Source organism: Columba livia, chromosome 5, assembly GCF_036013475.1.
Source record: "Columba livia isolate bColLiv1 breed racing homer chromosome 5, bColLiv1.pat.W.v2, whole genome shotgun sequence".
Lineage (NCBI taxonomy): Eukaryota > Metazoa > Chordata > Aves > Columbiformes > Columbidae > Columba > Columba livia.
The window spans coordinates 24,739,936-24,765,384 of record NC_088606.1 but is presented as its reverse complement, the minus strand read 5'-3'; the positions used below and the strand labels follow the sequence as shown (position 1 = coordinate 24,765,384).

Below are 25,449 nucleotides of genomic sequence, written 5' to 3'. Positions count from 1 at the left end.
TCTTGCCATACCTAACTAATCTCCAATCTATTAAATATGAAGCCCAGGCTCTGTCAGTGTACATCTGTGGGGATTCAGAGAGGCATCACCTCTACACAGGTTTATGCACTTTGTGCATTCTGTCACAAGAAATTGTGCTTAGTGCTTTTATAACACATACAGAAAAAGAGGAAGCTGATAAAAGCTGCAACCATCCAGAAATGTTTAGACCTCAAGTTTTTAGGCAGTTCTGACAACGTGGTAGGTAAGATTCACTGAGGTGGGTAAGAGTGGGGTGCAACTGAATGTATCTCCCACTGCTCTCAGGGGACTGGACTAGACAATCTTTCAAGGTCCCTTCCAATCCCTAACATTCTGTGATTTTGTGATTTTGCATGCTCTACAGTAACTTAAAGCATGTGCATCAACATTTTCACAGCCTCTGGTGACCTATGTTCACCAGTGACTCAGCTCTGCTGAGATTCTCAGTCCTTTCCCCTGACTCACCTTCAAAGACTGTGCCAGCCCTTGGGCTGCAGGGTATCCTGAGTGGGTCTTTACTCAGGATTGACTGGCACAGCTGTTCTAATTTAAGAATTGAACTAGTGTCCACTTATTATTTTTAGTGTTGGAAAAGCCACTGCTGAGGTGAGGACTTAAGTGGAGACTTCAGAGCTGCAAGGCCCAAGCAGGAGTTGCTGTAAGAGGCTGGCCAAAGCAGCAGCATGCCATGTTGGTGGGGGTGATCCTTCACTTCTGTGGATCTCTGTCACAAGCAGGCTGCACACCCTGCAGTGGTGGAGACTCTCTGTTGTGCCACAGATATAAAAATTTGATTCGTGGTCCATGCTTATGGTCCTCTGCCTGTTACAAAAGTCTCATACACTCTACCCAAATAGACCAAGACAGAAAAGTGGGCTAGAGCAAGCATGAGTTTGACCCTGCAGGGGCTCACTTGGTAGTCAATGGAGAGAAGTATCTGTCGTCAGTTCTATTCAGGTAAGTGTCTGGCTGGCAAGATTAATGTGGAGATGCCTGCTTCTCTCTGTTAACTGTCAAGGCAGACGAGGTGCACAGAAGGGAGCTATCCAAGTCTAAAGTAAGGTGAGTTAAATCACACACTGCAGGGCCACAGGTTCCTCTTAGCAGGAAACACCCCTTTGGGGATTTAGCTCTGAGCACTATCTCTTGGAAAGTTGGGGCTTTGACATCTTTTATGTCCTCTTGTGAAAGGCATCCTTTGTCTTTTCCTGCTGTCCTACTTCAGACTGTTTCGAGGGTTGGGAAGGGAAGCATCGAAAGAGAACATTTGCATGGACCATGAACACAGACAGGGTGAGTGTGTGAGGGTTATTACAGAGAGCTGAACAGGTACTGTCTGTCCTTGAAGCCCTTGTTAATTCCTGACTTTCCAGGGTGATTGAGGGGTGACACAAAGGGGGCTCAGCATGGGAAGGAAGCTGTACATTTGAGAGATAAAAATGGCTAATGCTGCAGAAACACCTCTGCAGAGCTGGCAGCCATGCAGCTGGCATTGGTGGGGGAGAAGGGTTATTTGCAAGCTGTGTGAGTTACACCAGATCCTTTATGCTTTGGACCAACCACCTGGGACGTGCTGCTTGAGTTTCTGTGTTTGAGGAGCAAGGACATCTTGTGTCACTGCTCCAAGGCGTGTGACAGCCTATGGTAGAAGGTATCGTCAGGCATCACAGAACTATACTATCCTTCTGAGTCCAGGAACTCTTTAGCCAAACAGACATCAAAGGAGCTTTCCAACCTGACTAACATATCCCTGAAAACATAAAAAGTGGAGCAGGCTGCAACATCCTGCTTGAACTGATCTAATCTCTCTGTAGGTCCTTGTAACACAGGAGATGGATTTTGCAACTCCACTACCCCCTCCCCAGGCTTGTTCTCCACCCTCCCATTGCAAGTGTCACTCCCAGGCTTGCTGACCTGCACCATGCTAGTCACTGGACTTTTCTGCCCATGCTCACGCGTGATCCTCAAGTCGCTTTCCTGTGTTTCAAATGAGTTGAGTAATTGCACCAGTTATCTACCAGGAGATTTTCCAGAGGCTGGCCTCTTCTTGCAGCAGTGTAAGGACCTAGTGGTATAAAGGGGTCTTTTCCCCTTCCCATGCTGGAATCTCAGAATAACACAAGATCCTGGTCAGGTTGCAGCCTCTTCTCTCTCATTAGACAGAGATTTTTTTTCCCTATAGTCTGTTTCTTTCCGCATCTTGGCAAGCTCTGTTTCCTTGATAGGCCTCCTCCTGGCTTACTCATCCCATCACCACATCCTGTTGTCTCTCCTGAAGTTCAGAGCAAAAAGGGAGAAGGAAATTCTACAGGAGACATCTTAAGTACAACCCTTCTTCCTTCATTTCTTCTCAGCTCTTAGCCTACACCTTCCAGCTTCCTTGGGCAGTGCAAACCTATGTAATTTAGACTGCAGCTCCTGGGGGACAGGGCATCTCTGTTAGCTGCAGAGCTCCACCCCAGCTCAAACCCTGGGAGAGCAAGATGCCTGCATTGATATGGAAACTGCAGCTCAAGGATTATGTGGGCAGTGGGCACAGGACCTGGCTATCAGGGAAGCTCAGCAAAAGCAGCCCCGTGGGCATTGCTCCCTGGCCAGCACTTGTCCTGTGTTCCCTTTGATCATGTCCTTCTTGGTCTAGACACATATTGTACCGTGCAAACCGTGTAGCTTGGCTCCTCTGTTAGCTCTCTTGGCAAGATAGATCTTTCTGTTCCCATCAATTCATGAGCATGTGATAGGACTCGATGGAAAGTGAGGTGAGGCTAGTAATTTGACGCGACAGCTGATATTGGGCCTAGACTGCATTTTGCACTGGCCAGGGCTTAGCTTCACAGAGCTTTTAAGATTATTTTTAGTCCCCAGAAAATAAAAGAGAAACTAAACCTGAGTCTGTGTGCTGTCGCCTCTGCATACTCGGCTATTTTTACTTCCGACAGACTCGGCCTGGGTCCAGCTTTTAAAAAAAGCTGGAATTATTTTACTTCCATCAAGAAAAAAACCCCAAAGCCTGATGTTATCAAGTCGGCAAGGGGACATCTGATCCCAAAGTTGTCAGGCAGACGTCTCTCGGAGGAGCATGTCAGAAATGCAGGGAGCTTGAACAGATCAGCAGAACAGCTCTTCCACTGCAGAGGTTTGGTGCTGGAACAGACAGCGCTGAAAAAGTGCTTGGAACACGAGTGGCACCCACAGGACGCTTAGAAAACTGACATCCCTACCCCAGGCAGGATGCTGAGCTGAAAAGTCCTGCACAAGTCCTGGCCCTGTCCTCCTCCCTGCGAAGCCAGAGGGGGCTCAGGCAGGCCGGGGAGCTGAGAATGTGCTGCTGGTGAGCTGGGACTCGGTCCCTGCGGTGGACACCAGGGTCAGCTCCACACCCAGGTCAGAGGGGGTGGCAGAGCTTTTGCAGCATCCCTCAAAACGTAACAAAATTCAATTCCTTCTTTGCAACACAGGGGAGTGGGAGGAGAAGGGGCTATTTCCAGCACAGATAGCCTTCATTTGTGAAGAAGCAGCTGCCAGAAAGGTAAGTTATCAAGGGGTGTTACTTCCCAAATTTTGCCCTATACTGTTGCATCTCACATAGTGTATGTAAGCCCTCCCTTCTTTGCTGCTCTAGCAGCCCCTCCTTGTTGATACTGTCAAGAAGGGGGGTCCACAGGTGCTTGTGCTGGTGGCAGTTTTGTAGGATTAGTGCCTTCTCTCCTGGGAACTGGCCAGTCAGGATCCATGTGTGACATGTTCGTGCAGGAGCTGGAAGGCAACTGCCTTCTCTAGCTGCTGCCTTGTTTTCAGGCTGTGGCACCAAACCCTATGCAAGAGTCTTCAGCATGAACCAGCTACATCTCATAAGTGGCCAGTGTACCTTACAGTTAAAGCTCAGGTGACTGCACATTTGGTGTGAAATCCACCCTTGGGATTACAGTGTATGTACCACTCAGTCTTACTCCATCCTTCTCTTTCTCATCTCCCTTCTCCATACACTCTTACTTCCATTCATATCTCAATTTACAGCCCCCTCTGTTTTTTCTCTGCTTAGTGCTTTCCTTCATGCTGCTTCTCTGAGCTCACCCACTGCAACTCCTCATCTGTTTTAATGTCCTTTAGTGTCCTGTTCAGAGCTGCATTGTAACCAGCCTGCCTATCTTAAAATCAACCACCGAGGAAAGCAAAGTAGAACAGCAGGCATTAACAAGCCACCTGAATACCACAGCTCAGTACCACATCCTGATTTTTGGCCATGCCCTTTTCTTTCATCTAGATATGACCTATTAGGCTGTCAGGTCTTTGGGGAAGGGATTTTGCCATGATGTTTATGTCTGGAGTGCCACAGTCAGGGACTCAGGGTTGAATTGCTCTTGTTTGCTGTAGCACCTGCAGGTCACTGCACTCAGCAACTGGCACTGGGATGCGCTTCATAGGGGTCAGCCTATTCGCCAGCTCTGCAGCCAAAGCGATGACAACAGGATAGAACAGTGGTTCTGCAAATGCTGATTGACATTTGCCTCAAGGAGAGTCGCACAGGATGGGGAACAAGAGGAGGATAAACGCTTGTTCAAAATTAACAAGCCAAAGTCCTTGGCCAAACAGACCTCTCTGTCTGCTCAGTGAGAGAAGGAGGGATGGAGGGTAAATCTCTCTGCATCTCTCTTATATTTTTTTAATGCACTTAAGTCCTTTGTGTCCTTATAATCTGATTGAGGGTCCCTAATACTGCTGCAACCTGTGCAGCCGTCCCTCTGCCAAGCACTGGAGGACGGCCTGCCTCTCCTTGGGAGAAGGAAACGAGCTCCTTCCCCATTTCCTCCCTACCCTTCCCAGTCTCCCCAGTTGCCCCATCCCACTGCTTATCAAACTGCCCAGCCAAAGCACCCAGCGGGCTGTGTGTTTGTTTCTCCTGGACTGCGAATGGTGTCTCACTGAAGCAATGACATCTTTCCCACTCACGTGTGGGAATGGACCCCACTGTGACCCTTCTGCGAGGGTCCTGGGCTGCTGTGATTCAAGCCTGAAGTCCTGCAGCCTGTTCTGGATTCCTCCATAATCTCTGAACAGTGCATTCCTGACTCTTCTAATTTTCAGTGTCTGCTGTCCTCCCATAGCAGCCGCTTGCACCAGCAGTTCCTTTGCTCTGGAGAGCTGCAGGCCTGCTCATTCCTGCTTCTCCTGCTCAGTGGGAGCAGCAGGACTCTTAAAAATGCTATACGGCATTAATAACATCATTCCTTTGAGCCTCTGTCCCCACACACCATGGCTTACAGGTAATGCCACCTGGATCTCCATGTGGGTGTTGCTGCTGCCAGAGGAATTTTGCTGTCAGACTGTATAACTGAGTGCTGTTGGCCTGGCTGATGCTGGTTATTTTTGCTGTTGCGGGGTTGGTGGTACTGCCCATCAGTCAAGATGGTTTGGGTGTTCCAGCTGTGAAGGGTATCAGCATCTAGACAGTGGGACAGGTAACGGTTTCATGTGGGGCAAGTGGGGCTGGTGTGAGCATTAGAGCAAAATCTTTCTCTTTTCCATGACACAGTAAACAAATGTGGCATTGAAACACACAGTGTAAGTGACAGACGTGTGCCTCTTTCTAGGGCAGAATGTTTGTCAGCAGACTGGAGGTTTTTTCAGGTGTACAAGTTGTTCAAAAAGCATCACTTCAAAACCGATTTGGAGTGTTTGCTTTTAGTTGTTTGTGTTTATGTAGTGGATTGATTGCAAAATATTCATGGCTTGATGTGATTAGTAAGTGTATCACGTAATTGTTTCCTGTGATCAGACTAGATAAATTCATGTGTGTTTCTAAGGAAGTACTCACTTTATAATGTAAATTCAAATTTTTATTCTGCTTGAATGCTCCCCCATTTACCTTGAACTCTTTGGGTTTTTTTGGCAATAGCTGTTTTTTCCAGCAAGACTAAGTTACCCCAGTTTCACAAGAACTGATTACCAGACACAATATGGCTAGTCAGAAATAACTGATGATTGGACAAATATCTATGGCTTTTTTTACAATTTGTTTTTGATGTTGTATTTTGTACTAATACAGCAGTTCAGCTGCTGTTCCTGGTCTATTCATGCTGCTATGGTTTTTTGCATGGTGACAGTCACTGGTGCTTCCCATTCACTGGGGCCTGTTTTCAGTGTGCTGTTTGCAGTTTGATTCACTGGATTTTGAAAGAACCACAACAAATTCTTCAGTGTCTCCCTACTTCAGCTTTATTGCTGCTTTATTGTAGTAGAGGTTGTTTCTATTTATTTGGGTTCTGCTTTTATTACAGCTGCCTTACTTGATCAAGGCTGGAACATCTTTGTTGAATTCAGAGTTCATAATCTATTTGCTATAGGTCACTTTTTTCAAACATAAACAGTGAGAGGTCACAGAACATTTAACTTCTCGTTTTGAAGAACAATCTAAAAGCTTATTTTTGTAACTGCAGGTTTGATTGACATTCAAAGTTTTTCTTTTTAAAAGCAAGATCATCTAGAGGTCATTGAGGTCTGAAGCTTTTCATTTGCCTATCAGATTGATGATGATTCAAGAGTTTGAATGGGTTAATTTCTGTCTTCATTAATGTTTTGAATAAAAGCAAAGCTCACAGCAGCATGGTTAGAGCTGGAGGCAGTCTGGCTGATATTACTGAGATTGTTGGGTTCGGCTGAGATCTCAAGTGTTTGGGAGAGGGAAGCTCCCTGGAGTGTGGGCAACATCTTACTTAGCAAATTTTAGCATCTGGATCTCAAGGCTCCCTGTGGCACTAAGGAATCATGGGGATTTATCTTGTTTTACCTGCAGGTGTTCGTCTGGATCGAGTCCGTGGAGGCCGTCAGAAATATAAGAGGAGGCTGGATTCTGAGAGTAGCACTTATCTGAGCTTACAGATCCCTCCTCCAGCTAAAAAGCCATGTATGTATTGGTCTTGGATTGTGTTCCTCTGAGCAACCGCTAAATTTCTTTTTATTGGTCTTCCAAAACGTTCAATGGAGCAGTTGTCAATTCTGATTCCTGTATCAGTCACCAGCACTAGGATTTTTTTCTTATGATCATAGTACAGAGGTAGGTTATGTACGCCTGAGTTACAGCCCAGGTGCTGTATTCATTGTACCTAAGACTAAATATCAGACCTTTCCTAAGAGATTATGTAAATCCATTTACTGATATTCTGATCTTTTCCTGTATCTAAGCTATGTTAGCAAAACTGGTCCCATGCTGATTTTTCTTTTCCGTGCTACCCATAGTTCTGTAAAGCTTTCCACATCCCACCATCTGATTATTCCTGCCTCCTCCTCCCCTTGTTGGGCCTACCTGAGACAATGGCTGAGAACCTTAGAGTAACCTCCCGCTTCTGTCATCCCTGTACAGAGCTGATTCACTATAGCTTGTGTAGCTGCAGCAGGGCCTTCTCCTGCTGTGACTAAAACCATTTCTGAGGTCCTATGGGATCTATAGTCTTGTCTTATGCCAGGAAGGTCATTCTAGAAATGGTTGTTATGACACCTTATGTCATGAGAGATAAAACAACAACTTCTCCTTTGAAATGTGCAGTGACAAAGATCGTCTCTCACTTGCTGGTGGCTGAGCCAGAGAAGATTTATGCCATGCCTGATCCAACCATGCCGGAGAGTGACATCAAAGCCCTGACAACCCTCTGTGACCTGGCAGACAGGGAACTGGTGGTGATCATTGGCTGGGCAAAGCACATCCCAGGTAAACGGGGAATTACAAGAGTATAAGCATGAACAGCAAAGGGAGCTGTTATTTATTCTGTGCTTTACAGTTTTGTCTTCAACCAGGATTTTTACCTATAGTAGTGGGTGGAAATTAACTGTCACAGAAAACTGCTTGTGTTGCACTCTCATTGGTAACAAACTCCAATATAGCCTATGGTGTAGGGGCATAAATTGATGACTGCATGTGTGTGTGCCCAGGGATTATGCAGAAGTCTTTGAGATGATATTGTAAAGTTCTTGGTTGTACCTGGCATTGGGTGGCACAGTGAAAGCACTTGGGAAACAGCCCTTTGATTTAGTGGATATAGCACAGCAGATTTAGTGATTTTGCACTGCATCAACATGACCTAGGTTTTTTTTCTTTATAGATTAATAAATGTTATGGCAGCGACTGGACTTTATTGCTAATGACAGGCAGGTACCCACCACATCTGAAGTGGGCATTCTTGCCCAGACTCAGGAAAGCTTTTGTCATACTGGATTCATCACAGAACAACTCACATTGGGATGGAAGACATGCTCACTATTGTCAGTGAATCTCCAGGCTTCTGTGCTGATAAACAATGAAGATAAATTCATTGCTAATGTTGACTGGCCTCAGAAAGCTCACTGACTGGATCCAATGAGTGTCTCCCACCTGCAGGCAGGGTGAACCCAGGCTGAAGGAGCTGACTGTGTGAAATATGGACTCTTATGTGGTGGGACTATGAAATCTCGAGAAACTTTTTCAGGACAGTGTTTCTGAGCAGAGGTTAATCTCAGTGGTGCCCTTCTTACACAAGATCTGCAGTATCTGCAGGGATTACACCCATCCCTAGCACTGGAATCCATCTGGGGCTGATTCATCACAAGCGGGGTGACAGTAGAGATTAGGGAACTCAGCCTGGATTGCTCTACTAACCCAGTACTTGGGGTGTTAACAGGAATGGTTTAAATGCAATGCAGTTAGCTGCTATGGCTGTCCAGTGAGGTGCCATTGTGTGTTCTTCTAACCTTGGCTATTTGTGTTTGCACAGGGCACCCTGCCGTAGTTCCCCAGCTCACAGCTGTGGGATGAGCATGGGATGCTCAGCTCCAAGTTTCTACAGCGCTTTCCAGACTGCCACAGTGACGTTATCCCAGAACAGAAGCATAGTAGCAATTACTCCTGCACTGTGAAAGGGACTCTTCCTCTCCTTTTGAAAGGCAGGACATACCAGCCATCATCTCAATTTTCTCTGTGTATTTTCCTTTCCTAACAAAGGCCCTGCAACACAGTAACAGCAAGCAGCCTGGCACAGTTCAGACCAGCAGCAGTATTATAACAGGACTGTGTGCACAGGAGGGAGCTTGGCGATTCTTACACAAGGGAACGGCACCAAGAAACAAACCTAATAAAGACAGTTTAAAAAAATGGAACAAAATACCCTATAGTTCTGAAACAAGTATGAAACATACTGAGTTAGGCAGCAAGGGGGCAGAGCAGGGCAGGGCCAGGAGGCTACCAGGTGTCTAGGCTATCCGTGCCCAGTGTTTCTGCCTTCCAAGGATTTTGAGCAAAATAGGAATTGCTTCTTGTGTGCATGCACTCTTGGACAGAGAAGTATGGAGAAGGGAACAAAAGACACATATACCTGCCTTGTAGTCACACTGGAATTAGTAAAGAACAGTGTGACATTCAAGTCATACCAACCCTCTAGGATCCCAGGTGTCAGCACAAACTTCTACCCCACAGTGTTAGCAAATAAAATCAGTTGAGCTTAAAGACACTCTCCTACGATAACAAGAAAACATGATTTAATGGTGTTTAGCAAATGTTATTAGCTCAATAGCCTTATTAGCTGTTAGCTTAAAAGGCACGCTTAGCCGATGTGGAGTTGTCCCCTTCTGTATGAGGCCCCCTCCCCACTACTCATCCTCCCCCCTTCACTGATTGTCTCTGAACAACATCTACCTTTTCTGTGTGCCTTGATGCAGGGAGACAAGACTTCTCTCAAGGGGTGACAATGAAGGCTCTCCCAGGGTAGCTGTTGTGCTGTTCTCACTAGGAAGACGATAGTACTAGCACAGAATGAAATATGGCAAGTAGAGTGACAGCAGCTGTGTCTGGAGTGGCCTCAGATCCTATAATTACATCTCCCTTTATTACCTCTGCTAATGGCCCTCCAGGATGACAGAAATGATAATAAATTAACAGATTATGAACTCCACTTGCCACAAATTATGTGACTTTTTTTTTTTTTTAATTCTGGGAGCTCCCACTGCCAAACCACTGAAATAAAAAAAAAAAATCACACACACACAAAAAAAATAAAATAAAAAACCTGAATGTCACATCAGCTATTGCAAATAAAGCAGCTTTTGTCAACCTGCAGCTAGGAAGGAGGGAAACATTCCTGCAGCAGAGGCTCCTATTGTGGGAGCCCAGTGATGGCAGTGGAGCATTCAGCACCTTTCAGGATCAGACCTGAGAAAAGCAGCAAGAAACAGATCACTAAGGGCATTTTCTGGATGCTGTGCCATCAAACAATTCAGGAATGCAAAAGGTCTGGATTTTAGAAATTCTTGGGAGCTGGAAGGTGACGAGCCAGTTGAATTTCACAACCAGAGGTTCTCCAGTGTTATAAACCTATAACAGCAAGCCTGTGATTTTGGCCAGGTGAAATTAACATTTGCCTTTCCTGATCTCAGGTTTTATAGCATGGAAGATCCCAGGTTATATGATGTTCCCTTGTTGGTGCAGACTGCAATGATACAGGCACAGTCCTCCAGCCCTTGTATTCTGTATGTGTAAACACTGGAGGAAAAGAGTCCTGATTCTGTCAGCCGTTTCAAGTCCAGGCTTGGTACCGCAGCTCTCCCTCCTTCACACCCGCCTGCCCAAGCTGGAGTGTTGACTACCTGGGAGTGCTTCTGGCAAGGGGCTTTCCCATGTGGGTAGGGCAACTGCAGCTGGCTCTTCTGTTCTCCTTGGCACAGGGTAGAGCTTGGTCGCTCCTGTGCAATTCCCACCTGCAGTAACTGCCTCTGGGAAAGAGTGATTAACGAAGATGCTGGATGTACAGGGTACTGCTAGGGTGAAGTCAACTTTTCTGCTTTATTCTGTAGCAGAAAAAGGTGAGCCATCTCTGTCCCGGATCCTCTCACTCTACTACATGACTGTTTCTCAATCTTTAACAAATTTTCTTGGCAGACTGCAGTGAGGCGATGTCATAACCCCTTTGGTAATCCAGATGGGAATGAAGATGCAGAAAAGCCATGTGACTGACCTAGAAAGTGGGCTTAAGGCAGCAGCCTGATGCTGGGCTCTTCTCCATGGTCAGAGCTAGGAGAGGTGTGATCAAAGGAGAGATTCTGGGTGCTAGAGACCATGACAGTGGCTGTGCACAGCACCACGACCCCTGTCTCAGGGCTAATCTCATCAGTTCCCTGTGCAGCAAGCAGACCTGGGGAGACAGGATCCCAAGCCTTTGAGCTCCATGAGCCTGCACTTGGACTCAGTCAGGAGGGCTGTGCTCAGGAGCAGCACTGTACTGACCGCAGGAGCACAAGGGCAGAAGGGTGAGGCAAGGGACAAGGCATCCCTGAAGTACTCACAGCCTGAGCAAGGGGTGGTATTTGCCCGGTGCAGGGCTACGTGGAGCACAGGCTGTGCTGTTCAGGAATCAATCTCACAGCCATGGAGCTAGATTTGCAGCTCTTCTCCCCAGCAGCCTGGACTCCTCTTTAGTTGTTCCCTCTGGCACTCCTCCCCAATGGTTTATTGATTCTTCCCTCCCACCCACTGCTCCCCTCAGACCTTGCACACACAACACGTGACAGCTGATTGGTATCTGTTAATTAATGTGGCCTGGGGCCTCTTTTCTATTCAGTGGCCTGATAAGGGAAATTGGATGTCCAAGGGCTGCCAGGCCATTATCGCCCTTTGCTTCCCCTGGCAACACAAACAGAAAACATGGCGTAGTGATAAATAAATACCACTAACCCACCCTTTTGCCTTCCCTTTCCCAGCTGAGATAGTACAGATAGAAAAAGAGAACCCACAGTCAGTCAATATAGCAATCATCAGCTCTTTTGTTAATTGCCAACTTGATAACAAGAGAAATCAAATGATGATCATGGTGGCTGGCTACCTAGGCCTAGATGCAGGGCCAAGAATGATGAGCAGGGTGGGCTGTGGGATGAAGGCGTCCTGCTGAGCCCAGCACACAGCCAGCAGGACTGGGCGGCTCCTGCATAGAGGTTAATTTGCTCACAGGCCTCTTGGTGAGCCCCGAAGCTTAATAAGAGTCTGGGGAGAAAACTGGCATGGGAAGCTGGAGGAGCATCACCCCCAGCTGAGGGGTCTCTGGTTGTTCCATTCTCTCACAGCCCTGAGAATCCTGAGTTGCAGGGAGCTGCCAAAAAGCACAGTCCCTCCCTGTCAGTGGTGGGCAGGAGCTGACTAGATGGGACCAACACGCTGTGCTTGGCATCCCTGTCTGTAATGGCTGTTGCACAGTGCCCGTCTCTCAGGATCTTTCACAGTCTGGCCTTCAAGGGTCCCTGGTACAGAGGACGTAACAGACACAGCTTTCTTTCCCATGCACCTCTATTTTTTTCCCCTCAGGACAGACAGTGCTTCTGTGTTTTGGCCTCTCCACTTTCTCAAGTGGGCTCTGAGGCTGTCAGGGTCCATCTCCAGATGGTGATTGCTCTTTCTGTATTTCAGGAGAATGACTTGGTTTACTGCTTGTGTGCTGGTTCCATTGCTGTTGGGTTTGGCTGTGGTTTAGGTACTCGTGTGACACCATTAAGGTATTTTTGAACACTGAGTAGGGCTGTTGGCTGTCAGGTACAGAAAGCTGATGGTGTGGAGCTCAGAGAGTGCTGAGGAATAGAAGAAGATTCTGTTCACAAATGCAGTCAGCTTTTGAATACATTTCAGTACTCTGTTGTGGTAGGAACTTTTCTCATGTTGGCCAAAATTAGAGATTGTGCTATGCTTGTAATTCAGGCCTATGTCTTTCCCTCCAGTCCCATCAGAATCCTTCTTTTCTGCTATCGGGAGCTCTTCTCTGCTCTTTGGTCAGATGGGGAAGACTAAATAGGCTTCAGTACCAATCTACAGAGGAACAGTGAGCAGGATGATGCAGTACAAAACAGTTGCTGCTATAGATAAAGCAGAGATCATTGAAAAGAGGTTATCATTAACCTTGAGTTGCCATAAACACAGTCAGAGCATCAGAACTCCTATCTGAAGCTGTGTGTGGGCATGGGAGCAAAGAGAAGGGTAAGGGCCACGTGTGCTGATTGTCACGGAGACAGGGTCCCTTTAGTAAGCTTTTCTTTTTTCATGAAAGCAGCAGGGCCAATGGGGGAGAGTGCTTGTAGTGAATCCCAGGGAAACCAAAAACCCCAGGCTCCTAGAGGCTTTGCTGCACACCTATTTGACCCTGCTTGTCTTTTGCTCTGTCAGGGTTCTCCAACCTCTCCCTTGGGGACCAGATGAGCCTCCTGCAGAGCGCCTGGATGGAAATCCTCATCCTGGGCATTGTGTACCGCTCCCTGCCGTATGAGGACAAGCTTGTCTATGCTGAGGACTACATCATGGATGAAGAGCACTCTCGTCTGACGGGGCTGTTGGAGCTCTATCTGGCTATCCTACAACTGGTGCGCCGCTACAAGAAGCTCAAGGTGGAAAAGGAGGAGTTTGTCACGCTCAAAGCTTTGGCCCTCGCCAATTCAGGTACAGCCCTGGCCCAGCCAGCCTCATGATCAGGCTTTTATCTGGCTTGGGAGGAGACTAGAGCCTACTGCCCAAGCCTGTGCTCTGCCTGCATCATGCAACATCCTCAAAGCTCCTCTCAGTCCACAGAATAGGACCTAAGCTGGAGAGCAGGAGAGAAAGGAGGCTTGCTGTTGCTAGAACTGCAACTGTGCTCTGGCCCTGTCCTAGGGAGTGGAACCAGGCAGGGATGGCTGGTTTCTGTCAGTAAAAGGAAGGCAAAAGAAAGCAAATGAATTCCAGTGCCTTTAGGCAATGTGAGCCATATCTGCATCCCACCTGAGTAGTGTTGCTCAGTTACAGAAACAAGGAAACCCTGGTCCTCGTTTCAAATCCCGCAAAAAGCTGTGAGGTTGGGGCTGCCTAGTGCTGTCCTGGAGATATTCAGTGACCACAGATACTGAATCTTTCCTTAACTGGGAGACAGTGTGGGTCAGTACAGCAGAGGGTAAGACATGCAGGCAGAAGCCTGATGTTGCCTTTTCTATTTTCTCTTGTGAGGAAGATGAAGAAGGCCAGAGCCCTCAGCCCAGTGGCTTCCATCTCAGTCTGGGAAGGGTCACAACCCTCAGTTCAGCAGGTGCTGCATGCTGCACTGATGCTGTACAGAAGCCAGACACATATTTGCTCAGGAGTCCCTTCCAAAAGGGAAACTGCTAAAGCTACTGTGTGGCGAGGGCTCCCTCTACATCCCTTGAGTCTCATTGTTTCACACCAGATCTCCTTGCTGAGCTGCCTCATGCAGGTCACAGAATTCATCTTTGCAGCCCAGTAGTGACTCTAATATATGTGTTTGGCTAAAGCTGCCTTCCAGAAAGACACCCTGTGTGAAGCTGAAGGGATTAAAAGAGGGGGGAATCTATATATTTTTGTGGTAGCTGACTCTAATAACTAATAATTCTCTCAGTTTAAAAAAATAAATAAATAAAAGACACTGTATCTTTAAGGTCAGTTTGCCTGAGTTCAGCCTCCGGATACTGGTCTTTGTTGAGCTGTGTCCTTTGACCCCAGGTCTTTTTGCACTTGACACAATTAAGTTCCTGTTCCATAGTTGCATTACATGGCTATAGATGTATTACTTCAAGAGTAAGCAAGTGCTTCAGAATGCTGTGAGGCTGCCCTGTCCTCACCATTTTACACTGATCTGTTCTTCTTTGCCATCTATACTTCTTAGCAGCAGCAAATGGAAAAAAAAAAAAGGAAATAAATTACTTATAGCTCATTGATAAAAATGTTGAGTAGCATCTGTTTTTTTTACTGATCCCAGTGGATTTCCAGTAGAAAACTCCTCCTTCAAGGATGATTCACCACTGATAGCTACTTTGAGATCTGTCATCTAGCCAGTTACTAATCAATTGAAAGTGTGCTGTATTGATATTGCATAGTGCTAATTTTTTCATGAGAATGTCCTGTGGTGCTAAGCCAAGTGCCTTATAAAAGCATAAGTCTATTACATCTATGCAGTTAACTTTATCAACCAAACTTGTAATCTCATCAGAGAATGAAATCAGGTTTGTTTGACAAGACCTCTATTCCAAAGTATCATGTTGACTGGCAGTAGAACCAGAGAATCATTTAAGTTGGAAAATACACTTAAGATCATCAAGTCCAACCATTAATCTAGTACTGCCAAGTCCACTACTAAACCATACCCTTAAGTGCCATATCTACATGTCTTTTAAATACCATCTTATAAGTCTTAATTGAACGTCACATTTTTATTTCCTTTATTTTTCCCTGTTTCACATCAGGCTAACATGGAAATTGTCAGATAAGACCTAGGAAAATGCGTGCATCATTAGAACTTTTCCAGTCATCTTGAATTGCTCAAAAATACCAAGACTTGTTAATCATTAATCTGCCCTAGATGGGCCTCAGCCAGCAATTTTAGAACTCTTAAAGCCAAGTTGTCCAGCTCTGGTGATTTCTGTAAAATTTGTCCATAACAGATTTCTAGTGTGTTCTTACCTAAACAACAGACTAAGAAGTCTTTATCATCTTAATATAATACAGGTACCTAATGCTTCTTTTTTTTCTAAACAGGACAGAAATACTCACTGAGGAGTTCTGTCTCCCTTGCCCTGCTATTAATAGTTTCATCATCTCCAGGTGGAAAGAGCTCCCCTACAAATGGTCATTTTTCTTATTTTCTTCTATTTCTTAAATATTTATAAAACTTCTTTATTGTCCTTAGCCCTCCCAGACATGGATTTTCCTCCAATGTCCTTCACTTCCCTTATCGATTTTCTACACTTCATAACTTCTGATTCTTATAAATTGCTATCTAGGTCCCTTTTTCAATTTCTCATATATTGCTTTTTTAGCTCTAATTACGGCCTTCACTTTGCCACTGAACCAGGATGGGCAGATGGCCAAGGCTGGTTTCTCTTGACTGTGGGACGGTGGCTTTTGGCAATGTAATCAACTCTTGTTAAAGAACATGCCTCCTGTCTACCAGGAAGGTCACAGGATTAAACAGGGAGAAGGGCTCCTCAGAGAGGCTGAAGTGCTAAGGCAGTAGTTGTGACAAGGTGACAAGATAAGTGCCACACCAGGACATTTATCTGGCCCATGCTATGAGCAAAAACACTGCAGGACCTGACTCTTGGTGCTGTAAAGTTCCTCACAGTGCAACAGAACCATTCTCTGCTGATGTTGCTCACTGTGCTGTCAGGACCGAGCCCAGGCTGAGCCTTATGGGACAGTCTGTATCAGGAATGGAGAAACACTGAGCAAAGGCGGAGCAGAACAACGAACACTCATCAGCCACTTTGGGGTTCTGCTTCCAGCACTCTGAAGTAAAGATCACAAGGTAAGGGTCGGGAGGCACAGGCCAAAGCATGTTCTCAGCTGGATGGGAAAAGCCATTCTGACTTCACTGATCTCTCCTAGTGCAGATATAAGTGCAGCTATGTAGGAGCATAATCCACAAAAATCCTGCCTTGTTATTCATAGTGAAACATATGAAAGTAACGCACGAGATCTTTTTCATGTAATTAAAGCCTCTCACAGCACACACATAAGGGAGTTAGACTAGGGCAAGTGTATTTTTCTAATGTAACCTTCATATTCAACCTTCACCTTCTTTTAATAGAAATTATTTTTCTTAGTGTATTTTTGACATGGAGTAAGCTTGCAGAGCCTCCATGTATGTGCGTGCATGTAAACAGCTGATGCCTAAAACAGTAGGAGTCCAGACTGCCTCTGGGCCGGTCCTCAGCTCCCTTGGGTCAGAGACTCAGTTTGAAGCTGAGCACTGACATTAGCACCTGTGCTGTCAAGACCTGCTTTCTGCCTTGCCCCGCATATACATAAATTCGTGAATTTTCCCTCTCCCTGCTGGGTGTAATTACTCATGCAACCCAGCTTCTAGGGACTTTCCTCTCTTCCATGCAGCCCTATGTACGTTGACCCTTTGTTTCTAGGAATTAAAACAAATTAAACCAGAAGTGGGAGCTCACTCACTATTCACTAGAGGAGAAGCTGACAATAGGCTGACCTTGCCAGAGCTGTGGCTGATATCTGAGTCCTCAGTGTAACACACCAAGGACACACCTGCTGGGACTGGCAAAGATAATTCAAGCGAACTCTGTCTTTAGTAAGGGCATTTTAGAGAGCTGAGAAATGAATTCTTAATGCCCAGAGGAGCAGGCAAGTCCCAACAATATGATTGCTGATTTTTTCACGGATTAGGGGTGCTGTAGACTCGTTGCCCTTCGGAGCCTTTCTTAGGCATTCCTAGGTCTGCCTTCCCCACGAATACAAATTGATCAATCTGTGTGTTGAAGAGCCCTCCAGACCAGCATACAGCATGTGTTGGGTTAAGGACATCCCAGACTGGCCAAACCTTGTATCCCCTTTTTTTACCCAATGCACTTTAGTGCTGAGGTGGAGTGAACAAGGTCTGGATTTAATATGAGGAAGTATAGCAAATTCTGTACTTATGGGTCCTGTGAGGTCCATGCTGTTTCTGCCAGAAGCTGCAAGAAAGGAGTTGAGGTGAGGAAGCAGTGAGCCTTGTTCATTCTCACACCCACCCTGAACTGCATGCCAGCAGTGCTGGAGAAGGGCTTCTGACGCAAAGCCTGATTTCCAGGCCAGCTGACCCTCAGAGACTTGGTCAGGCAGCCTCCCTCCACCTCACTGCTCTGACAGCTGTAAAAATTCATAGCTATTGATTTTGTAATTAACAGTTTATCAATGCCATTGACACCAGCTCACTGATGGATTGCAAGGAAATTAATCCTGCAATGTTATTTTATTTTTTGCAGTCAGCTGCTGATTTTGAGCTTCTTTCAGCAAAGAGTAGGGGTGTGGGGCAGGCTTTGATCTTTGTTTCTCCAGTTCCTCTCCCTGTATATGTCTAGTTGTTTAGTGCTGTTAAGTCTCATCACCTTACACAGGTCAAGTAGCAGAAGGGCACAGGTTTGGGATTCTGTTTACTTTACAGCAGCATCCGTACCCAAAAACAGAGCACCCACTTTGACCTGAAGCATGGCTCATTGCCTGTTGCTTCTAGCACCTGCTGGGTTCTGCAAACTTGGGCTGTGATTACTTCTCCCCATTGTGCCCCTAGCCAGGACATTAAACAGATAGGCTGGAGGACATTTCTCTCCTAGCTCCAGCTCTTGATGCTTCCTTCCAGTCTCCAAAATGATCTCTGCGACTTGACAGGAAATAGATCCCACTCACTTCTCCCGGATGATGCATGGAAATTTTCCAGAGGTGCTACCTGGCTGGGAGAAGTTGCCAGACTGACTTGGCAACATGCATTCTCCCTCCCTACTTTTCAGAATCGACCTTTGTGGCTAGCTCAGGTCACTGCGATGACCTACCAACCGTTCTCTGTGAGCTTCCTTGCCTGGTCTCTTGAATACAAAAAGCAAATGCAGCAAGAACAATCCTTCCTCAGTAACTTATCAGAAATACAACCCTTTAATATCCTCTAATTAGTGCATTCCTTCTAAACAGCTTCTTAATCAGCTTTCTTGCTAGACATAATATTTTCACAACTGTTGTAATACTTTATCAGTCATGCATCATAAATAGATAAATAGCATTTACTGTACATGTATCTTATGAAATTCACAGTCTCTAATTTGTGTTGTGCTCTCCATAGAGATGACGCATATTTCTAGGGAGATTTTGGAGCTTCAGCCAGCTTTCCTCCCCTTCACTGCTGTCGCACTGAGGAACCCATGTCCTCATGTTTGTGTTATATGTGTGTGGGCTGAGTCAGAGTGCTGCCACACTGCAAAGCCCAGCTGTAGTGGCCAACAGTGCAACCATGTGTGCTTGCCCTGGTGTCCCTTCGCTGCTGCTTCTGGATTCATTGCCCTGTGGCAGGAATCTTTATCAATGGGTTTAGTATCGATTAAAAGTCTCTGAACAACGAAGACACGGGAGCAGTGTCTCCAGCTCTGTCAAGAAAGAAGCAAGTATCAGCACGATGAAAAGGAGAAAAACCTCCAGTGATGCTGTGCATGGTTAGCTTCTCTAATCCAACCTCTCTGCTCTTTGGTGTTGCCCTCTGTCACCATGACTTACCCAAAAGTTTAGCAGCCTGTATTCAACTCAGGTTCCCCAGTTTGGCCCTGGACTGTGTCGCTACCAGCTACCTTTGCCTCAGGGACACACCAAGGAGCTGTGCTAACCCTGCTCGCCCTCTGGCAGCTTGTAGAAACCTAACTGGCAGCCCAAGGGAAGAGGCTATGCAGGAGGTGCCGGTTTCCTTTCCTGAAGCAGGAGCTCCCTGAGCAGCTGCTGGCAGTCTCTGAAAACAGGGGCATATGCACAAAGGTGGGTCTGGCAACACCCCTGGGCACACTGGTTGTGACCTACTGGGGCTTTTCTGTCTTGCTGACACCCTGAGCAGCTGTATGGCAATTAGGCAGTTTAGACAGATGAAGCACTATAGCAGTGTTAATTATTCTTAATGAGATTGCTCCCAAGCGGCAGCACAGCAGCTGCTGCCCCTTGCAGGGTGACTCTCTCCATAAGTAGCATGGAGGGCAAGTGAATGTGTAAGTCACAAAGGCTCCCAGCTGACCCCTGCATAGCCTTGGTGTGGCTGACAAAATGGGCAGCACACAGGGCACAATGTGTCACCTGCCCCTGGCAGCCTTACCATCCCTGCGCTGCTAGGGCCAACTCATTGAGCTGATGCTGAACTTTACAGCAGCAGCACCAACACCTGCCAGCAAGGTGGATTTTTCCCCCTTAAGAAACAAAACAACAAAAACAACTGCTTCCCCTCATGCCCACCTCCACCCTCTCCCCCTAAAAAGGCAGGGACAAAACAAACAAAAAATGAAAAGGAAAGAAAGCATCCTTGGCTTCAGGACGATAAAGGATTTCCTTCCTCCCGTTTGACTTGCCTCTGCTGTCTTTTCTCCCTCCCCGCAGACTCCATGCACATAGAGGACATGGATGCAGTGCAGAAACTCCAGGACCTTCTCCACGAAGCCCTGCAGGACTACGAGCTGAGTCAGCGCAACGAGGAGCCCCGGCGAGCAGGCAAGCTGCTGCTGACCTTGCCCCTCCTGCGGCAGACGGCCGCCAAAGCTGTGCAGCACTTCTACAGCATCAAACTGCAGGGCAAGGTTCCCATGCATAAACTCTTCCTAGAAATGCTAGAGGCAAAGGTCTGACAGCCCCAGCACCAGCCGACAGTGGCCGGGGAACAAACTAGAAACAAAGATGCAGACAACGGAGCAATCCAAACAGCAGCAGCAGCCACCGCCGGCTTTTATCTCCAAACATTTATTATGGAAGAATTATTTAATGTCTCTCTGTCGGCGTGACTGCAGAATCTCATGTACAGGAGGGAGGAAACTCTTTTAATGTCACCTGTTTCTCTTTTTTTTTCATTTGTTTTCTCTGTGGGAAATACCAGAATATGCTCTTGCACTTGTTGAGGTGGTCATCAGGGCAGTGATGCTCTCAGCACTGTCCAGGCCACCTGCTCCCCAGCTCCCTCTGCCAGTGCTGGAGGGGAAGTGGGGACAGAAGCAGGAAGAGAAGAGTCAATATAAAATTTATCTATTGATGTTATGAGGGGTCAGATAGGAAAGCAGCCAGGGTCCTTCTTTTTGTCACCTTTCTGTCTCTTAACCATAGAGCAGATGCTCCTTTGGAGAAGAGCGCTGCTGGACCTCTCCTGATCAAAACGGCTGCCTCGCAGGCTCCTCTAGCAACAGCGAACACTTGTACATACAGGCCCCACTTCTTACCGGGAAAGATGCTCCTAACTGTGTAAGATATTCTGCGCCCTTGTACAGTGTGTCATTACGCCTGGCTAGTCCCTCCCATGTACAATCCCCGCAGGCCCCTGAAGAGGTAGGATGTATGTCCCTGAGAGAATGCACGTCTCCGTTCCCAGATACCAAGAAAAAGAGAAAAGATCCCAATATTATTCTTCAGTGCTGGGTTGACTTGATAATCTCTGCATCCTCTCCTATGTGGTGCTAACTACAATTCTTCCATACTTTTCACCCCGTAGTGTATCAAACCTGCCTCTTCAGCTCAGCTGAGTGCCATTCCCCACTTGTTCTTGTGGCAGAGAACACAAGGCTTTGTCTGCATGGTTACTGCCCAAGTATAAATGCACCCCAAACCAGGGCTTTCCTAGGCTTCATTAAAGTGATAGCACCTTCCCTCCACAGGGACTTAGGTTTATTGCCAAATGCTAGTTAGGAATCAAGGGCACTGCTTTTTGGAAGAGGCAGCTTTTCAGCCTCAGAGATTGCTTTTTGTGGCAGCCTAGGGAAATAAATTAGAGGCTAGCACAAAACCCCCAATAACCCAAATACTGTCTTCCCATGCCTCATCCCTTATCCTCAGCAACAGCAAAACAGCTAGCAATGATTGTACCTGGGCCTGGTAAGAGGTTGTCTTGCTGATGGAAAAGCAAATACCTGACCTTGAGGTGGTGGGAAAAGAGGTGGGGGAATGTTTATTCACTTTTCTCATGTAACCAGGTTCCTGTTGTCCCCAAGCCCTGGTTTAGATCTGCTGCCTAAGCCACAACTGCTGCACTCCCAGTAGCCAGAGGGAATGTGTGTGACTAACAGAACTGGCTGTTGGCATTCTCTGAGATTTTATTTTCTAGGTTACTTAGTTTTGAGCCAGCCTGAGCTGATGAAACCTGAATGTATTGTCTCTATTGTGGCTAGTGGCATGGCAGTAGAGATGAGAAAAACTTCTACATGCAAGATACCACCAGCTCTGCTGCCCCTGTTCCCCTCAAGCATCCATCCCTTCCTGGCTAGCCCAGGAGAACTGTGGTATGATAGGGGAGTAACTTGCCCTGGTAGGAAGCCTTCCAAACCAGGGTTGAGGCATGTGATCAGGGAGACGCTGGATGCTTGTTTCCTGCTGGAGCAGAATGTGTCACAGCAGGGCTGTCAGTGCTGCCAGAACAAGGCCCAGGCTCATGCAAAGCCAGGGGGCACTGGCTGGTGCTGGACTCTCAGCTCTTGTAACCAGCCTGCTCCTGGTACTTAAGTTTGTTCAGTTCCATCTCCTTGGAGTTTTCCCTACACAACATGGTTGTAGCTGCTCTCACTCATTTTGTACTCACTTGATAAAGGAATTCAGTCTTGCTTCGAGCACATTAGTAAACCAACGCCTATGGGGCAGAAGGCACATGGGAGCTGGGTCTGTTTCCATGTTCACAGCAGTAGCAATTACACAATGGCCTTGTGCTTCTCTCCCCAGAGGCAGCTGAGGAGACAACAAGAGGCTTTTGGTTGCACTCGTGATCCCTGTACTGATCTGTGACTGAGAGGGACCAAAGTGAAATGCACACCGACATTATAGAGCCAGCTTGCCATACACTGCACCCTGTCAACTCTTAACTGGCTGTGGCATAAATGCTCTCACGAATGTGCTGGGCTGCACTCTCACCTGTGAGTTTGACTCAATCACCAGTCACTGTTGCTCACCTGCCAAGCCCCATCCAGCTCATCCACAGCATATTGTGTTCTAACCTGCTATGCAAAGGTAGCTGCCCAAAACGGGCTGAAAAAAACAAGCAATTCTGACTCTGTTGGGACCTGGCTGGAAAGGTCACTTATTAGGAAAAAATAAAAAAAGGCTGTTCCGCCTTTTCATATTTGAACTCAGGCCTGCTTTCCAGAACAGAGAGGGAAAACATGATCATGGAGAGCTGCTGAGTTAGCTTCTAGCCCACAGAGATTGCTGGCTACTTAGAGTAGGGCTATGGTACAGATGCAACTTCTGCCTTGGCAGAAAAATATAAAGCTACCAAATGTATTTTCTCCAGGACCCTCTTTCTCCATTACGGCTACGTAACCTTGGAGCCCCTCTGGATATCCCACATTGCTTGAAGAAAATATGCCTGGAAATGTTTGCATTTTTTTCTGAAATAGGATGGGAACTGAACCAGACAGTAATTAGCATATATTAATCTCTTTAAGCAAGGAATGCAAACTCTTCCCCAGGAACTGGGACAGAAACACCTGTCTAGATTTAACCCTTAAAAGGCTTGTACCATCTTATATTAGGAACCAGGTCATGTCTCTTGAGCCCTTCAGACCAGTGCAGGAATCACACACATCGCTTCCCAGTTTTTCTGATCTGCTGTGCATTACAAGGCTGCCACAACTGAGGAGTGTGTCTAGCTGTGCAGTGAGCTGGGCTCGCAGAGAAGGGTAACATCTTAGTGTATTTGTCTCAGTGCACTTCAAAGTAGGAAGTGGAACTTCAGCAATCACTTAGGTCTTTGAATGCGCAGAGTCTCTTACAAAAAGGTCTGGGATGTGGAAGTTGACATAAACTAGGAAATGGGGTCTGGGTCAGGGCTCTATATGCTGTTTATGTGTAATATAGGAGTCACAGAGTCAGCACCATACAGCCATCGTTCTGCATGGGGCAAAAGATGATGGAGCTTGAGCCTTGGGACAGAAATGAGCTCTATGACTTAAAGAAAAGAAAAGCAGTAGAGGTAAGTGTATCAGTGACAGTGGATGAGCATGAAGCCTACGTCCAGCAGCCACGGTAAAAGCAGCTCCAGCCCCCGATTTGCATGTGCTGATAATGGAAACTGCGTACCTGTCAACTGCTACAAAAGGCAAGTCTTCCCAAGTGACCAGCTCCTCTGTTTTGGGCACATTCTTCTCTGGGAACAGCAGTGTCTAGCCTGTAAAACAGAACAAATTTTGTGGGGATCAATTAAAAGAAAAGGTAAAATACCACACAGAATTAGGTTTCTGGGGAAACTTGAGCGTTACACCTCGCAGCAAAACTGTGAAGCTACAAGAAACTCCCTCACAACAATCAGTTTTGCAGTATTGCTCATGCTAAGGGGGCATTATTTTTCTCTTTGTAAGCTAAGTCATCTTTTTTTTTTTTTTTTTAACCTATTACAAATATATAAAATAAAACATGTTGCACCAGAAACATGTAAGCAGCTAGTAGAGGGGAAAGTCATTAAGAAAGACCCTAGAATGTAACTTGTTGAGCTTTTCTTACAAATCAGAGCTGAGAAAAAGAGCTTCCACTTTGTATCCACAAGCTACATCAATTGTCTGGCCAAAGGCCATTCTGTTGTCCTTGTGGCTGGGTTATGTGGAGAAGCCAGAGATACAGAGGCTGTGAGAATGATGCAGGGAGTTATAGACAGTCAGTGAAATAAACAGTATCTACTTAACTATTATCTGCTCTTGAAAAAAAAGAAAAAAGATAAACCTGTTAAATAAAATGTATTCTTGTGGTACAGGTCATTTCAAACAAAACAAGAAATAAAACACAGAAATGTAAAAACTAACCCAGAGAGAGTAATGTTTATTGTGTTTGGGAGCTGCTCCTTTCTGGCCCTCAATATGCAGATGGCCCCATGGAAGAGCCAGGGTGGGAGGCAAGCACAATCTGTGTGTGCTGCGGAAGGGGAGCAGAGCCCCAGCCCTCTCACTCATCTGGTGTCTTCCCATATCTAGAAGAAAGTTCAGCAAGCTTCTGAGTTTTTGTGAGATGAGCTTTGCTGAGGACTGGTTAGACAGACAGTGTTGTCGGCCTCTGCCATGGACTCCTCTGTTTTTTCCACTTACCCATTTTCTCCTCACATTCTGCACTTCACTGGTGCAAGGAATAAATATGAGGAGCTAGTGATGAAAAAGTCTTGAAGCTGTTCCAGTGAAAAACAAAATCTTTAATCATAAAATAGACCACTGGCTTAAACCCAGCAGTGACATCATAAGTGTTGCAAGCACTACAGCAGCTGCCCAGTGCTTACAAAGTGGTTGCAAGTGGTGATGTCATGGCATTTGCATTGATCTGGTGGTCAGGCAGTGCAGGAGGGTAAGCTCATGTCTGCTTCAGAAAGCAGAAGGAGATGTACCATGGTAACTGGGGCAGAGATATGAGAAACAAGGACCCCAGGTTTTTATTCCTCCTCTGACTACTGAGCACAGACAGCATCACACTCTGTGTAAGCACCACCATCTCCTCATGCCCCACTGAGCCAACACTAAGGTGCTTCTTCACTGGGATGATGCGTCTAACCCAGGCAACTTAGAGGCCTCTCAGCCTGCCCTCATGAGCAAGAGGTGGTGGCTGAATTAGTGGTGGCCTGTAGGAAAGGCCATGGGCAAGAAACCACCTTGAATGAAAAAACAAGATGAGCACAGATCTGAAAAGTCAGGTGAAGCATGCCAAGGTGTTTTTTCTACACTTCTGACAGCCACCCCTAGCCCCGCAGCTGCCACCACTCTGACCATGACAGGCTCAGTCTTTGAACCAACACAATCCCTTTCCAAGTTCACATGGGCACCTCGCACTCTTCCCACGGCTCGTCTGCATCGAGTGCTCAGGCCCCCAGATGTTGGAACTCTTTGAGGTTTGGATTTGGCCACCACAATAGGATTTCAAAACAGACCTTAACTTTGGGTTACATACAGCACAGGGACAGTCAATCTATGTCTTTGTAAAAGGCA

General features: G+C 46.5%; 1 protein-coding gene across 12 annotated transcripts in view; it reads left to right on the top strand.

Moving 5' to 3' along the window:
* The window catches only part of ESRRB (estrogen related receptor beta), a 143,756-nt gene extending 119,552 nt beyond the window's left edge, over positions 1-24,204 (top strand). For all 12 annotated transcript variants that reach the window (XM_065063840.1, XM_065063837.1, XM_065063832.1 and 9 more), the window contains 4 exons: positions 6,815-6,925; positions 7,565-7,726; positions 13,187-13,456; positions 19,901-24,204. In XM_065063840.1, coding sequence (XP_064919912.1) covers positions 6,815-6,925; positions 7,565-7,726; positions 13,187-13,456; positions 19,901-20,145 — 788 coding nt within the window. In that variant the 3' untranslated portion in view covers positions 20,146-24,204. The remainder of the gene's footprint in view (positions 1-6,814; positions 6,926-7,564; positions 7,727-13,186; positions 13,457-19,900) is intronic.
* Positions 24,205-25,449: the final 1,245 nt, after the last annotated feature.